At 40.6% G+C, this 17,577-nt stretch overlaps 1 protein-coding gene across 4 annotated transcripts in view; it reads right to left on the bottom strand.

Annotated features, from left to right (window-relative positions):
* KDM7A (lysine demethylase 7A) overlaps positions 1-17,577 on the bottom strand; it is a 95,668-nt gene that overhangs the window by 32,332 nt on the left and 45,759 nt on the right. For 3 of the 4 annotated variants that reach the window (XM_036328557.1, XM_036328558.1, XM_036328559.1), the window contains 6 exons: positions 16,327-16,444; positions 8,992-9,152; positions 7,146-7,287; positions 6,652-6,838; positions 5,232-5,394; positions 451-538 (listed from right to left, as the gene is read on the bottom strand). In XM_036328557.1, the coding sequence (XP_036184450.1) occupies positions 451-538; positions 5,232-5,394; positions 6,652-6,838; positions 7,146-7,287; positions 8,992-9,152; positions 16,327-16,444 (859 nt within the window). The remainder of the gene's footprint in view (positions 1-450; positions 539-5,231; positions 5,395-6,651; positions 6,839-7,145; positions 7,288-8,991; positions 9,153-16,326; positions 16,445-17,577) is intronic. The other variant, XM_036328560.1, reaches the window with a different exon arrangement.

Below are 17,577 nucleotides of genomic sequence, written 5' to 3'. Positions count from 1 at the left end.
GGGGGTCGAACAACCCTTTCACAGGGGTCGCCTAAGACCATCGGAAAACACATATATAATTACATATTGTTTTTGTGATTAATCACTATGCTTTAATTATGTTCAATTTGTAACAATGAAATTGGGGGTCACCACAACATGAGGAATTGTATTAAAAGGTCGCGGCATTAGGAAAGTTGAGAACCACTGGATTAAAGGCACATGCCCGGATTGCGGGCTCGATCAATGATTCTCTCTCATCATTGATCGTTTTTATCTCTCTCTCCCTCTCCATTCCTCTCCGAAATCAATAAAAATATATATTTATAAAAAGTTCCTGTTCTTAATAATTTCTCAGGGCCTATCTCCATGAGATCTCAACTATGGTAAAATATGTTGTTGAATTTAGTTTTTGAAACATCCTGTTTAAAAGAAAGGACAAAAGATCCTTTAAATACTGATGACACAAACCTGAGCTGCATGCCAATGTTAAGGTTGTGCAGAAAGTTCCCCCCAAAAGCCATACAATCCTGAGAAGTGAGCACAGCATGAATCCACCCTGAAATGGTTAAAAGTATATTAATCAGTGACTTCTCAATATTTAAAGCAAACAAATGTGATATCTACCTGTGAGATAAGAAACTCAAAATATCAACATCAATTTACTTCATACTCCAGTGCTAGAAAAGTTAATATCTATAAAAGCTATAGATTCATTCATTCACTCAAATATTTAGTGAAGGCTTATTATATACCAGCTGTGTGCTGAGTTTGAGTAAATAAATGCATTGACCTAATTAGATAAAAAATTATGGTACAACATAGGTAAAGGCTTTTGTGGTTGTTGTTGTTTTAGTTTAAAGGAAAAACAATCCAACCTAATATTAAAGATTTTACTGTGAGACAAGTCAAATCTGGTTAGAAGGACACAGCATAATTCCATTAAGTGACCACTGAGACTGGCTGATCATTTCACTTCCCTAGTATCTGAAATGAGCACTGAGGGACGAAGCAGAGGAGGATCAGTGGAACTCAACCAGATACCTGCTAAGAAGGAAAAGGTAGATTACCCAGATTTCATTATGGAGGGTTTTGGTCCCATAAATATAAATGTTGGCAATCCAAATGATGTCTTATTTTCCTATAAAAATATTTTCAAAGAGGGAAACATTTCTGAGAGATGACACCTAGCTTTTGAAAGAAATGTCCATAGACTAAACATGGACTTCATGTAAGTATAAATAAATATATACATTTGCATGTAAAAATTAATTGTTAAAATAAGTCTCATTTTTTTTTACATTTTTCATCTTTTAATCGCTCACTGTGCTGTGACACAGTATCAAAAAACTCCTCAAAGATTCACTTTCAAGTGGTGCCCTTTTGTGTACTCAAAGGCACAAAGCCTTGAGCTTGACCCTGAAATCACAAATTAGAAGTCTGTCAGCTACAAATCCTATAGATCAGTGGTTTTCATAAAGGCCATACTGCCTGTAGAGGGCATTTGGAAAAGTTTGGGGGCTTCTTTTGATTGTCACAATGATCAGGAGCCACCACTGTCAATTTCTGAGTGGGAGCCAGGGGTGTAAAATGCAGGACAGTTCCACACAGTAAGAAATTGTCCTGCGCTACTCAGGACAGAAATTTCTGCTGGGCATTCATTTAGTACAAAATCTGCCATGAATTATCTGAGCCTAGAAACTTCAACTCCATTATATATATATAAAAAGCCAGCGAGCTTAATGCCGGAATGACTGAACGACTGGTTGCTATGACGCCCACTGCAGCCAGTGAACCGGCCCAATCGGGGGATGGGGCCAGCTGGCCAACCTCCCACGGCCCCTTCCCCCAGCCAGCCCCACCTGTGATCGCCCTCTCCCACCCCGACTGAGGGTGGGGTGGCCGGCCAACCCCCACCCCATGGCCCTTCCCCCCAGCCAGCCCTGCCCCTGATGGGTCCCCACCACCCCGATCAGCCTGCAGCCCCTCCCCACCGCCAGCCCCATCCCAGATTGCCCCCCCCCCAACCCTGATCAGGAGCAAGGCCAGCCGGCCAACCACCTGTGGCCACTCCCCCAAGCCAGCCCGCCCCCGATGGGCCCCCACCACCCAGATCGGCCAGTGGCCCCTTCCCCCCAGTCAGCTCCACCTCCAATCGGCCCCCCCACTTCGATCAGGGACAGGGCCAGCCGGCCAACAACCCATGGCCCCTCCCCCAGGCAGCTGACCCCCAATCGGCCACTCCCCATCCCATTTAGGGTGGAGGCCGGTCGGCCCACTGCCCACAGCCTCTCCCCATGGCCAGCCCAGCCCCCAATCAGCCCCCCCCCCAAATCTGGGGCAGAGCTCGCCAGCCAATCACCCTCAGCCCTTACCCCCAGCCATTTCCTCCTCTTGACAGGCCTGGCCCCGATCCACCCCGATTGGGGCCGAGCCGGCCAGACCCCACCCCGTGCACGAATTCGTGCATCGGGCCACTAGTATATATATAAAACCCTAATATGCAAATAGACCGAATGGCAGAACCGAACAACCGGTCGCTATGACATGCGCAGACCACCAGGGGGCGCACATGGAACATGGCAGGCATCGGCAGCAGAGCGCAGAACATGGCGGACATCAGCCACAGTGGGATGGTGGAGCAGGTGAGCGGGGGCACCAGACCAAGGCAGGGCACCGGTCGCTGTCATTGGGGCAAGCCTCTGGTGGTTACTGAAAATTCTTTGCTCCTGCACGCCACTATCCCGCCCGGTGCTCACACCTGCTGCCAGTGCCGGCCCCACTCGCACCCCTTGCTGGTGCTGGAGCCGCTGCTCGCACCCGCTGCCAGCGCCCAGTGCAAGCCCCAATCGCTCCACGCCATCAGCGGGTGCGAGCAGCAGCTGCCAGCCCCAATCACCCCTCAGGGCTTCTCCACCTCCCCCTGCTCCTGAGGGGTGATCAGGCAGGGGTGGTGGCAAGAGCAGTGCTGCCAGCAGAGAGGGGACCAAAGGCCATGGCAGGAGGGCCTGGGTGGGGGGCACAGAGGATGGGCCAAGACCTGCCCCTGTTCCCACTGCAGCCTCGTGGCCCACAGTTCCTTTCAAGGTGCATGAATCTGTGCACTAGGCCCCTAGTATATATATATAAAAACAAGGTAATTTTTGCATGGTTTTGGCATAATTTTCCAGGAATACAATTACTCTGTAATTTGAAGGAAATTGTACTTTAGTTTGTTTGGAAGTTTATCAGTTGACAACTACCTTGGGGAAAAGTGCAATGCCTACAGCAGTGGTTCTCTAAGTCAGACCAGCAGAATCACCAAAGTTATGGAAATTGAGTTGCCAATCATATACCTGAATTGATTGTGCTGGCTTATGCATCTAACTATTTTTTATTTTTTTATTTTTTGCCTTTTAAGGCTGCTGTGTCAGGGCAGGCACATTTTGAAATAGTATTTTATTATAAGTTGCTTTTTAATCTGTTCTTTATATTCTAGTTAGGTCATTACATCAATTTTTAATTACTGGTGTAGGAGGTTATAGCATTGATAAATTTGAATTCAAGATTTTTGAAGAGGGCACAACTAAATATCTGTTATAAAAGAGAGCACTGGGAAGAAAATTTGAGGGAGGAGCTTAGCCCATTCAAATGAAAATGCTGATACTTACCTAGGTCCATAAATTCTGATAGTTTTAGGCATTTATTAATTCATTTATTTGATACAAATTTACTTATTATATATATGCACTGGAAGCAAAGCAAGAAAGCAGGGCCTTTAGTAACAAATCCCTGTGAACTCTATAGCCTTTAAGGTTACTCACGTCAGAATAACACAATTCTAAAACCCCTGGCCTGGAGAGCTCTGCGTCCCATCACATCTCAAAACGACACGCTTGGTAACGATACTTGAGCTGCAGCTAAGGTTGGTACTCAATTTCTTCCTCAGGTCCCTCAAAACATACTCCTAACTGTCCCAGAAAAAAGCCCGGTCTCACTGCTGGCTTGGCCTTCCATAGCTTTAGAGCTGACCAGTTAAAGTTAAAGGGAACTTCATCAAATTTTTTAAATTTTTTGCAAAGGACATTATCAAGAAAGTAAAAAGACAACCCACCAGAATAGGAGAAAATATTTGCAAATTATATGTTTGATAAGGGTATAGTATACAGAATACAGTATATAAAGAATACTTACAACTCAACAATAAAAAGACAATCCAACTTAAAAATGGGCAAAAAATTTCAATAAACATTTTTCCAAATAGATATTCAAATGGCCAATAAGCACAAGAAAAATGCTCAGCATCATTAATCATAAAGGAAATGCAAATCAAAATCACAGTGAGATACCACTACTTTATATCCACTAAAATGGTCAGGGCGCATGCCTGGGTTGTGGGCTCAATCCCGTGGGGAGCATGAAGGAGGCAGCCAATCAATGATTCTCTCTCATTGATACTTCTATCTTCCTCTCCCTCTCCTTTCCTTTCTGAAATCAATAAATTCATATATTTTTTTTAAAGTAATGAAGTACTCATACGTGCTGCAATGAGGATGAGCCTAGTAAACATTATGCTAATAAAGAAGCTAGATACAGCCCTGGTTGGTTTGGCTCAGTGGATAGAGCATTGGCCTGCAGACTGAAGGGTCCTGGATTTGATTCTGGTCAGGGGCACATGCCCAGGTTGCGGGCTCAATCCTGGTGTGGGGCGTGCAGGAAGCAGCCGATCGATGATTCTCTCTCATCATTGATGTTTGTCGCTCTCTCCCTCTCCCTTGCTCTCTGAACTCAACAAAAAAATATTTTTAAAAAAAGAAGCTAGATACAAAAGGCCACATAGTCTACATATATACATGATATGTCCAGACCAAGCAAATCCAGAGACTGAAAGTACCCTAGGGGCTTAAAGACGGGGGGAATGGAGATGTGACTGTTAACTGATATGGGGCTTCCTTTTGAGGTGATGAAATTAAAATTAGATGGTGGTAAGGTTGCACAACCTTATTAATCTAATAAAAACCACCGACTTGATTGCTTCTCAGTCTTTTGGCTAAAATCAAGTGTAAAAACCACTGACTTGTACACTTTAAAGAAGAAATATTATAGTCTGTGAACTTTATCTGAACAAAAATCAAAATGATGGAAAATGACATAAAACACCACAAAGTTGTGCAAAGCTACTTTCCAAACAGTTCAAGCAGAGTTTCTCATTAAAAGCTGATTTAATGTGACTGAGTATCAACAATGGGCAGCAGGATGGAACTGAAAATTACCTGTAGGAACAAATAAGGTATGTCCCTGCTTTACCACACATTTGTAGCATTTATCCACCTTATCTCCAAAGAACACCTCACTCTGGGTCACAGATGAACTCCAAGACTCATAGAGTGCCAAATTTTCATCTGTTGGCTTTATCAAATAAAAAATCTTCTCACCCTAAAAGGAAATATCACACAGTTATTAAAAAGAAAAAAGCCATTCTTAGGATGGCCTACCTTGATGCAATTTCCCAATACAATGACCTAAATTAAATAAGATAATTATTAGACTTTTTAGGCTCAAAAAGACATATTTCACATACCTGATCAAAAGCTATTGCCCTTCACAAGCATCTTCACAAGAGCTAAAGCTCCCCCTTCCAAATATGACAAGGAGTCAATAAAGTAGCGTTGAAGAAATAGTTACGAGAAGAAGGTAAAAAAAAAAATCACAAACATCCTACTGATCTCATTTTCAAGGTATAGAAGTAAATACACATTAATAATAGACCCCAGGTTACAGAGAGTCATTTCTAAAATTTTGCCCTTTCTCCTAAGATCTATAATATAATGATTATTTTTAAAGACCTGCAAATCAACTTCCTTTAATGAACTAACCCTTGATTTTCTCATGGAGAAGAGAAATAGGAGCTCAAGGACACAATATCATATACTATAGTATAGAGCATTGCTGATGCACAGGCATTTAATATAGACAAAGATTTGGTTCTAGATCAGCACTGCCCAACAGAATGTCCTATGATTATGGAAATGTTTTATATCTGTGCTGTCCAATACAAGTCATAAGCCACATGTGGCTACTGTGATTAAGTCAGGAAAGCCATAAAATACTAATTCGTAAAATACTAATTTAAAATTCAGTTCCTCATTTGCACTAAAATTCAGTTCCTCAAGTGAGGAGCTGAATTTTCAATTATATTTAATTTTAATTATTTAAAATTTAGCCACATGTAGCTAGTAGCTACTGTGAATAGTATAGTGCCAGATAAAATAAGGTGAATATAAGCTGCCAGGAAGAATTAGTATTTCATGGACCTTCCTGACTTATCCAACTAGCTGTCTTAGCCTAATTTTAAGGTCAGAAGCAATTATTATTACTGTAATTTTGCTCCTCAGGGATTGATACAGGGATTAAGTGATAATTGATGAGGAAGAGACAAAAGGCTACTAGAGACCAACTTATAAGATAATGGCCCAAAAAAGGGAATCTAAATATAAATTAAGCACTCATAGCTCCTTTATTACTTGGGATTAAAAAAATTCATAACATTTAAAGGTAAAGTGACAGATCCTACTTAAAAAGTACAAATACTTCCCTCTTTAAAATGTCATTTTCAGCAAATAAATGCACCCCTGGAAAAATAGGACTATATATTTTTATCAATAAGAGAACAAAGAAATACCCCAATCTTACCCAGAGGACATGGTACCAAACTGAAGTTCCACCAAAGTCAATGTGGAAATCTGTGTAGCTGTCTTGAACTCCCATTAAGCAGTATTTCTGAACAAATGGCTTGGGAAAGACTGAATCATCTGGCCAATAATTTTCCACCCAGGAAAGTTTTCTGGCTATGTCAGGGACCTCCACCAATTCAGACATCCTTTAAAAAACAAACACACATACACACACACACCCACATCACGCAAATTAAAACTTCTTAAAATGTCATCGCCCATCTCAACCCAAACCAAGAGATTAACTGGAAATCAAGGTTAACAACAATACTTCAAGTTTAAACCCACTGTATTTCTAAACATTCTCTGAGGATGCCAAAGCAAAATTTACAACACTGCTATCACTGGAGCGCTTAAGAAGTCGCAATTAATCTTCTTACTAAATAAATTTAGCATTTAACTACATTTAGCTAACACTCAGAAGGCTAACCCAAAATGACCAGAACTACTCACTTTGTATCTGAAAATTCAAGGCTGATCACATTTAACACTTTTGGTCTGTTAGGGTTCATGAAGTATTTAACATAATTGTGAAGTGTCATTTTGCTGTCTGCCTGCCTTGCCACATCAATGACATCTATCACTTTGTCACCACCTGCAGAGAAAAATTATAGTCTTATTATTGGGCTTAAAAGTTACATCAATAGATGCCCTAAACAAAAATATCTAGCTTAGACAAAGAGTCTTCCTATATCCTTAATTTTTAAGTCCAACTGGAACTTTTGAAAAGGAGGATGGTTTTTGAAGGAAAGAAAGTAATTAAGACAGAGATGCATAATTACTAGTAATACTGAGTGTAAAAACTTGTATGTTTGCATATGCCAATGATTTCTTGTGTGCAGCTCATAATACAAAAATACATTAGACTGGTCTGTAGAAAACTACCAGATGCTCTGAGTTTCATTTCTTCACGTATAAAATGAGGGGGACTGCCTTTTCCCTTTCACCTCTATAACACCTAACATTCTAAGTCTACCATTTTGAAAAACTGATCAGTCATTGGGGGACAAGTTAACTAGGACAAACAATTTCTGCTTGCCTGGTAGTCTTCTCTTCTAATACTCTGCTTCAAGAAAATATGAGTAGTTACGAAGCAAAAATCACTCATATTAGTGTCTGTGGAATGAGTTCTCAATTGGGATAAATTTTACAAATTTCCTGTAAAATCATGAGGTGTTGCTTGCACACCACTGCATCACCACCCTAGGAAACACAATCAGTATTACTATGTCCTACAGGACATTGTAAATATAGCAATGCTTAACCAATCTGAACTATAAAACAAATAAATGCCATTTTTTTATTTTAATGTAATTTTATATATGTTAAATACCTAGTAGACTTTATTTTATACTTAAAAGGCAAGACAATTCTGTTAAATGAAGGGCTTTACAGTACTAAAAAGATAACTATCAAATAGTTTGAACATTTTTTCCCTTTACTTACATTACACTATATTTATTTTACAGTGCTAAGTAGGCAAACAGATTTAGGTCAAACCTCAGCTTCATCCCCTAATTTATCAAATATTCAAAATCACCTGAAGTGAAGTCATGCCGTTTAATTGAATCTCCTCTCTGAAACAGTTATCACTGAGAACTGTCAAACTGAAGGCTCAATAAAAGGACAAGTTCTCAGATACATAACGTACTACAGTGGATGTGCAGTTTTGAGTCAAGTTAAATTTGAGATCTAATCCTCAAATAATACCTATCTATTGCTGATGAGGAATGAGATCTATATGTAGTCAGCTTTATCTATAAATACCATGATGAGAATAAATAAAATAACTAAAAATGTCAACATATGAATGATTTTGCCCTTGTTTCTTATGCCTTTCTGGGCTTCAAAGTAACAAATTAGGTCCAGACATCATTAAATGGCAACATCACCAAGTCATAAATATAAAAACAGGTTTGAAAATATCTCTTCTTGCACCTGAATGCTACAGGGGCCTAAATCCAATCCAGTTCCCCACTGTCTTTTTCCCAGTATCTGTAGCTACTCCTCAGTAATAGTTTTTCCTAGAAAGTAACAGAAAATTTGACAACAAAAAAAGCAGCAGGGTGAATCTCAGGAAATAAGAATAGGCAAAATGTTTCATTCTGTTTTTTTCACAATGGTAAACCTGCTGAGAAAAAAATAGTTTTCAACATAGGTGATATTGAATTGCATCTTTCCTGATCCAGGAAACTGAACTAAATTAACCTGTTTTCATTCAATTTTTAATATTGTTAGGACAATATCATTTTTACTTTTACCATGTATTCACAAGTACTTAAAGGAATCAAGTTCGTACCTACATGACGTTCCACATCCATAACAGAAAACGTAGCTGCAGGGAGCCTGAGTCCTAGATCATCTAACTTGGGGACCATAATAGGGACCTCAAATCCATGTTTCTCCAGATATCTCTGTGTCAGCTGGCTGCCGTGCATCTTCACAATGATCTCATCAGCACTAAGGAAAATGGAAGAGTAAAATGTCATCTTTGTTAAGTTCAGTTTAAAAATAACTCTGGTAATGAGTTAGTTCATATACTACATTATTATCTATATCAGTGATTCTCAACCTGTTATACCTAATTCCTCTTTTTAGAACAAATGTTGTTTAAAGTAAAATTTATAATTACTTCAATATATATAACTGAAAATACATCCTATATAATAAAGGCCTAATATGCTAAGTGTCCAGTTGACTGGTCAGCTGTTCAACCAATCAAAGTGTAATATGTTAATGATATATATAAAAAAGTAAATATGTTCATGATATGCTAAGGCCGCTCAACTACTCACTATGACCTGCACTGACCACCAGAGGGCAGACGCTCCGACTGGTAGGTTAGCTTGCTGCTGGGGTCCAGCCAATCAGGACTGAGCGAGATGGGCCAGACACACCCTGGAGCCCTCCCATGGTCCCTTTCCAGCTGGCCAACCTCCCATGTCTCTCCCTGGCCCCAGTCGTGCACCAGTGGGGTCCCTCAGCCTGGCCTGTGCCCTCTCATAATCCCGACCCCTCAGGGGATGTCAGAGAACCGGTTTCGGCCCAATCCCACAGGCCAGGCCAAGGGACCCCACTGGTGCACGAATTTGTGCACCAGGGTTCTAGTATTATATAAAATGCCTTAAGTATAACAAGAGAAAAAAATAGTTCATAATAAAAAAATGTATTTCAGTATGTAAATGTTTACATAAGCCACAGTAGAAAAGATAATAGAATAATAGGATGCAGATTCCAAAATGGTGGTGGAGTAAGTGAAAGCTACACTGACACTCTCCCAGGACCAAACTGGAAATACGACTAAAATACAGAAAAACCACTCTGAAAAACCAACTGAAGACTAGCTGGAGAGAACCCTGATAACCAAAGATGGAAAGTGGAAACCTCATAGAGACTGGTAGGCAGTGCAGAGGCACAAAAGGGCTGCCCGGGCTCCCACAGAGAGCAACTGAAGTTCTGAAGGGATATCTCAGAGCTGTGAGGGGGTTCCCACTGCGAACTCTGGGGTCTTTTTTTAAAAAATTAATTCATTTCAGAGAGGAAGGGAGAGGGGGCAAGAGATAGAAATATCAATGATGGCCGAAACCGGTTTGGCTCAGTGGATAGAGCGTCGGCCTGCGGACTGAAGGGTCCCAGGTTCGATTCCGGTCAAGGGCATGTACCTGGGTTGCGGGCACTTCCCCAGTGGGGGATGTGCAGGAGGCAGCTGATCGATGTTTCTCTCTCATCGATGTTTCTAACTCTCTATCTCTCTCCCTTCTCTCTGTAAAAAATCAATAAAATATATTAAAAAAAAAAAAAGAAACATCAATGATAAGAGAGTCTAACAACTGATTGGCTGCCTACTGCACACCCCTTACTACAGGTGGAGCCCTCAACCCGGCATGTGCCCTTGACCACAATCGAACCCAGGACCCCTCCAGTCCGCAGGCCAACACTCTATCCACTGAGCCAAACCGGCTAGGGCAGAATTCTGGGGTTTTAAACTCCAAACTGGGCTCCCCAGCCCAGAGAACCAGAACTGAGAAAGGTGCCCACAGAACATCTGTCTGTGAAAAGCAGCAGGGTTGCTGTCTGCCAGCAAGAGAATGCTGGAAATGCAGGCACCCTCTTAAAGGGCCAATGCACAAAATTTTCTGTGTAGCCACTCACTTTGGGCTCCAACAGAGGGAAGATAGAGTGGACTGGAGCAGTGTGAGCAGAAGCCAGGATTGAGGGCTCTAGGGTTGGAGATCAGAGGGCAGCCACCCCGGTTTCCTGTCCTGAGTCATTTCCTTGCGCTGCTGAGGACATATTTCTCTGGCTGTGGACCTTTGCTATCCAGGAGGTTTTTGCCTGGGGGGAAGGCAGTTACCCTACCCTGTTGGAGACCTCTTGCCCCACCCTGTGGTCAACAGCCTAAGGCTAATAAGTTTGAGTGTCAATGGGACTGCAAGCAGGAAGAGTCCCTGGAGGCTTTGAGTCTTTGCCTGATCTAATCCCAGGCCCGGGGCTAGGAAAAGCATATCCTGGTAAACATTTTGGTTCTCTCCAAAGACACCCAGCCCCAGCAGAGGAAGCCACAAGCTATGGATTGTTGATAGCTCCAAACAGAGTACTCAGGGCCAATCACAAACAGTGTCTAGCATTGTCCTGCACTAGAGACTGGGAGTAGTAGCAGATCTACCTAATACAGAGAAACAAACCTAGACAAGTAGCCAAAATGGGGAGATAAAAAAACAAGCCCCAAATGAAACTCCAAGCTGGGCTCCCAGAACTGAGAAAGGTGTGTCTGGCTGTGAGCCTTGAATTATCACAAGATAATTCTCCAGGAGAAGAATTAAATGAAATGGAGATAAGAAATTCATCAGACATAAAGTTCAGAATAATGATGACAAAGATGTTCAACAGCATGAGAAAAGATAATAACTATGAAGAATGACATAGCACTAATAAAGAACACAGTGGAAGGAACACACAGCAGATTAGGGGAAGCCGAGGATAGGACCAGTGAATTAGAAGATAGGTTAGAAAAAAATTACTCAATCAGAGAATCAAAAAGAAAGAAAAAAACAATTTAAAAAACAGGAAGACAACTTAAGGGAGCTATGGTAAAACATGAAACTTAACAATCTATACTAATAAAAGGGTAATATGCTAATTAGACCAGACATCTTCCAGACGTCCTTCCGGACAAAGCCACGGTGGCAGGGGCCAAGGCAGAGGCGGTTAGGGGTGATCAGGCCAGCAGGGGGGAGCAGTTAGGGGGCGATCAGGCCAGCAGGGGAGGGCAGTTAGGGAGTGATCAGGCCGGCAGGGGAGCAGTTGGGGCATCAGGCCGGTTGGTAGAGGTGGTTAGGGGTGATTAGGCAGGCAGGCAGGTGAGCGGTTAGAAGCCAGCAGTCCCAGATTGCGAGATGGATGTCCGACTGCCAGTTTAGGCCCTAAACCGCAGGGATCGGGCCTAAACCAGTAGTCGGACATCCCCCGAGGGGTTCTGGATTGGAGAGGGTGCAGGCCGGGCTGAGGGACACCCTCCCCCCCCACACACATGAATTTCATGCACCGGGACTCTAGTATTTGCATAATAGGTGTGCCAGAAGAGGCAGAAAGTGAGCAAGGGACAGAGAATGTGTTTGAAGAAATAATGGCAGGAAAGTTCCCTAACCTGGTGAAGAAAAAAGTCACACAAGTTCAGGAGGCATAGAGAGTCCCAAGCAAAAAGAACCCAAACAGGCCCACACCCAGACATATCATAGTTAAAATGCCAAAAATTAAAGACAAAGAGAAAAACTTAAAAGCAGCAAGAGAAAAGCAATTTGTTACCTACAAAGTAGCTCCCATAAGGCTGTCAACTCATTTCTCATCAGAAACTCTACAGGCCTGAAGGGAATGACATGAAGTATTCAAGGTAATGAAAATCAAGAAACCAAGATTACTATATCCAGCAAGACTATCATTCAAAATAGATGGTGAAATAAAGAGCTTCAAAAAAAAAAAAAAAGGCTAAAGGAGTTTATCAGAACCAAACCAGCACTGCAAGAAATGCTAATGGGACTGCTATAATGAGAAGAAATAGAGAGAAACATAGGCATAAATAACTAAAATGGCAATAAATTAATACCTATCAATAACCTTAAATGTTATTATTAAGTGCTCCAATTGGAAGATATAGGATAGCTGAATGGATACAAAAACATGAACCAATTATATGCTGTCTACCAGGACCCACCTCAGAACAAAAGACTCACACAGGATGAGAGTAAAGGGATGGAAAAAAATTTCCATGCAAATGGAAATGAAAAAAAAAAGCTGGGGTACCAATACTCATATCTGACAAAACAGACTTCAAAATGAAGATCATCACAAGAGACAATAAAAGTCACTATATAATACTAAAGGGATCAATCCAACAAGAGGATATAACCCTGCAAACATATATGCATCCAATATAGGAGCACCTAAATATACAAAAAAATCTTCTAGAGGACTTTAAGGGAGAGATCAACAATAATACAGTCATAGTAGAGGACTTTTAACACCCCACTGACTTCACTGGATAGATCTTCCAGACAAAAAATTAACAAGGAAACAAGAGACTCTAAATGACACAATGGATCAGACTGGTTTAACTGACATCTATGAAACAGTTCACCCCAAAGCTACAGCACATACATTCTTCTCAAGTGCGCATGGGTAATTCTCAAAGACAGGCCACATGTTAGGACACAAAACAAGTATCTACAAGTTCAAGAAGACTGAAATCATATTAAGCATCTTCTCAGGTCACAGTGGAATAAAATTAGAAATCAACTACAGTAAAAACATTCAAACACATGGAGGCTAAATAGCATGTTATTAAACAATGAATGGGTTACCAACAAGATTAAGAAAGAAATTAAAAACTTCCTGGAAACAACTGAAAATGAACACACAACCCCAAATCTATGGGACACAGCTAAAGCAGTCCTGAGAGGGAAGTTCATAGCACTACAGGCCTACCTCAAAAAAAAAAAAAAAAAAAAAAAAAAACCAAGAAAAATTAATAATAAACTATTTAGCCCTACAACTTAAAGAATTAGAAACAGAAAAACAAGAAAAGTCCAGAGTAAGTAGAAGGAAGGAAATAATAATCAGAGCAGAAATAAACAACAGAGGCTAAAAAAACAATACAAAAATATCAATGAAACCAAGAGCTGGTTCTTTGAAAAGATAAACAAGATTAATGAACCATTAGCCAGGCTCATCAAGAAACAAAGAGGATCCAAATAAATAAAATCAGAAACAAAAGTGGAGAAGTAACCATTGACACCACAGAAATACAAAGGATTGTAAGGCGTTACTATAAACAACTATTTGCCAACAAGCTGGACAAAGTGGATGAAATGGACGAATTCCTAAAAATATACAATCTCCCAAAACTGAATCAGGAAGAATAAGAAAATCAGAATAGGCCAATGGCAACTGATGAAACAGAAGCAGTAATCAAAAAACTCCCAGCAAACAAAAGCCTTGGTCCAGATGGCTTCACAGGGGAGTTTTACCAAACATATAAAGAAGAACTAACATCTATACTCCTCAAACTATTCCAAAAAATCCAAGAGAAAGGAATACTTCCAAGCTCTTTTTATGAGGCTAGCATTATCCTAATTCCAAAACCAGATAAAGATATTACAAAGAAAGAGAACAATAGGCCAATATTCCTGATGAACATAAGTGCTAAAATCCTCAAGAAAATATTAGCAAATCAGGTCCAGCAATATATTTAAAAGATCATACACCACGACCAAGTGGATTTATTCCAGGGATGCAAGGTTGGTACAATATTCACAAACCAATAAACATGATATATCACATAAACTGTGATTATAAGTAGTAAATTATGTGTAAGACAAAAATCACATAATTATCAATAGATGCAGAGAAAGTATTGGACAAAATCCAATATCCATTTTTGATGAAAAGTCTCAGCGAAGGGGAATAAAGGGATCATATCTCAACATAATAAAGGCCATATATGATAAACTTACAGCCAACATCATACTCAATGGGAAAAAACTAAAACCATTTCCCCTAAGAACAGGATGTCTGCTTTCACCACTCTTATTCAACACTAGAGGTCCAGTGCATGAAATTCATGCACGGGGGGTGGGTCTCTCAGCCTGACCGGTACCCTCTCCAATTTGGGAGCCCTCTCCAATCCTGGAGCCCTGATGACTTAGGCCCACTCCCCATGGTTCTCTGCTCTCTGCAGGGCCTGGCCGCTCCACGCCCACTGCCCAGAGGCTCTCCACGACCCAGAGGCCCCCCCACAGCCAGGGCGGGATGCACCCGCTGCCCAGAGGCCCTCTGCGGCCCGGGTGGAACGCTTGCCTCATCGCTGCGGCAACAAAGCAAGCATTCCACCAGGCCACTCACACTGCCCGTTCTCAGCAGCCGCCCCCCCAGGACTGGGGGACTCTGGCAAGGCTGAGGGGACTGGGTGCCGCCATCTTGTGGCTATGGGCACCGCCATTTTTGTGATGGAGTGATGGTTAATTTGCGTATTACCCTTTTATTACATAGGATAGTACTGCAAGTCCTAGCAACAGCGATGAGACAAGCAGCAGCAATAAAAGGCAGCCTTTAATATCACTGAAATCATATGGAAACCCCTGTATTTACAAGGTGTTTGTTTTTTCTCTCAGTAGACCTGAGGGAGCCAACAGGAGCTGCTTATATTGTATGTTTCTGTTTAAGGATGAAGGAGGAGGGGGATATGAATCCTAAAGACTGTGAAGAAAGGGGTTGTATAGATATAAGATCTGAAATAATTCCCAAATAAGTTGCATGTACGTGATTTAAATTTAAAATGCACTTTCTCTCTTTAACAAACCTAGATATGATCTAGTGTAGAAGCTTATTTTGTAGTATCAACTTAGATGTCAGGCAGTGAGCAGGGAATGATCTAAATTAGCATGTTTAAATTCTGTATAATGCTTTTGACTCTCTTTGAGCCACAGGTGACTCAAATACTTTCCACTATCTTTAAAAGATCAAAAAGCCCCTTTCTGCTGCCACCAGAGAGGCTGAGCAATGAGTACTTCTGGTAGGGCAGAGGCAGGTAGGAAAACAACATAAGAAAAAATAGGAGTAGGCGAGGTGAAAAAGAAGCACTAGCTGCTGTGGTAAGGAACAAGTACTTGGAACAATTGCCTTAAATGATTGTATTTCAGACTTTTTGGACTGGGATCCACAGTTAAGAAATATATTTTTACAAAGTGGCTCAGTACACATGCATATAACAGAAGTTCCATGAAACTATACTCATTTAATCCTATTACTTGCAATGCACTAATATTTCCAATTTCGCTTTTTTAAACTGACTTTAGAAAGGAAGGGGGAGAGAGAGAGGGAGAGAGAAACACTGCTGTGAGAGATAAACATCACATTAATCTGTTGCTTCCTGAATGTGCCCTGACCGGGAATCAAACTTGCCACCTTTTGGTGTATGGTATGATGCTGCAACCAACTGAACCACCCGGCCAGGGCTCCATTTCATTTTTTGATTGAAATAATGATGGGTCATAACCTGACATTTGAAAGCATTGCTTCAGATACGTCAATTTTTCAGGAACGTTCTTAAATTTTCTTTGGTCAGAACAGGTTTCCATACCTTGGGAAGACTCGAGAACGTAGTTCCTTCACAAAAGTCCTAGTTCCAGCTTGCACTGGTTTGGAACCATCATCAATTTCGGTGTAGTCATGCCTGTGCCAGTTCCTTCTCTTTTTCACTGGATTTTTAGGTTAAAAAAAAAGAAACATTTGTTATGTAGTGATGCTATGTACTTTCTAATCATTAGATAATCAAACATAACAATTTTTTAATACAATAAAAACACTCATTTTTTATGCATTTCTAGGCTGAAGAAGTAAATTTTACTTTATATAATATAGCAACTATAGGCAACTAACTCTTTTTTTATCTACTCTTTTTATTTCATAATAATTTAAAATTAAATCAAGGAATTCAAACTAGCAGATGGAGAGTTTTACAAGATCTGCATTTACAAATACTATAATATCTCACAGTTATTTAAAATCATGGTTTTTCACTAGGACACTAGGTCATAATATGATTTTTACAGATCATCCATCCAAATCATTCTCCAGAATAGGGCCTTTGATCCCACATCGGAAATCTATTTTTAACAGTACAGCTCCCTTCTCTTTTATGTCAAGATTTATTCCCCTAATAAGCGTGGTTATACCAACACAAAAAAGAGCAGGTGACTGCATCACAATTAAAGAAAGACAAGTGGAATCACAGAATAAATGACTTTATGGTTACTTCTAATGTCTAGCTCCAGCAGGCTGTAATCTTGAATACTCACAGCACTCAAAATCAGTTCAGCCATAACTACTCTGCTACCTTGGGCAAGTAATTTAACACATCTGTCTCCAGTTTCCTCAGCATGGAAAGGGAGGGGATGAGTGATGTGTCTCCAACTGTGCTGAGGAACCCTTAATAAAGGGGAAGAAGGGGAAGAAGCCAAGAGAGGAGGAGCTCTGGACCTGATTCCTCTTTCCCATCAGGGTGGCACCACCTACTTACCTTTTGTGTGGTATTAATACAAGATTTCAGTTATATATATATACATACACGCACATACATATATACATTTAAAGTTTAAAAAGCACTCTTAAGCTTTGTAGTGATGTCTGCAACTTACTTAGAATGCATAAAAATAAGATGAATAGACAGTGAGATAGTTAGATGGACAGATATGTGGTAAAGCAAATAACATAAAATGTTAATAGTAGAATCTATATAATGGATTTAGAGGTACTCACTGTAAAATTCTTTCAACTTTTCCTGTATGTTTGAACACTCTCAGAACAAAATGTTGAGTGGGGGACAAACTCT

This window comes from Myotis myotis, unplaced genomic scaffold (assembly GCF_014108235.1).
Source record: "Myotis myotis isolate mMyoMyo1 unplaced genomic scaffold, mMyoMyo1.p scaffold_m19_p_11, whole genome shotgun sequence".
In the NCBI taxonomy this organism is placed as follows: Eukaryota; Metazoa; Chordata; class Mammalia; order Chiroptera; family Vespertilionidae; genus Myotis; species Myotis myotis.
The sequence above is the reverse complement of the archived record's forward strand: the minus strand, read 5'-3'. Positions and strand labels throughout refer to the sequence as shown.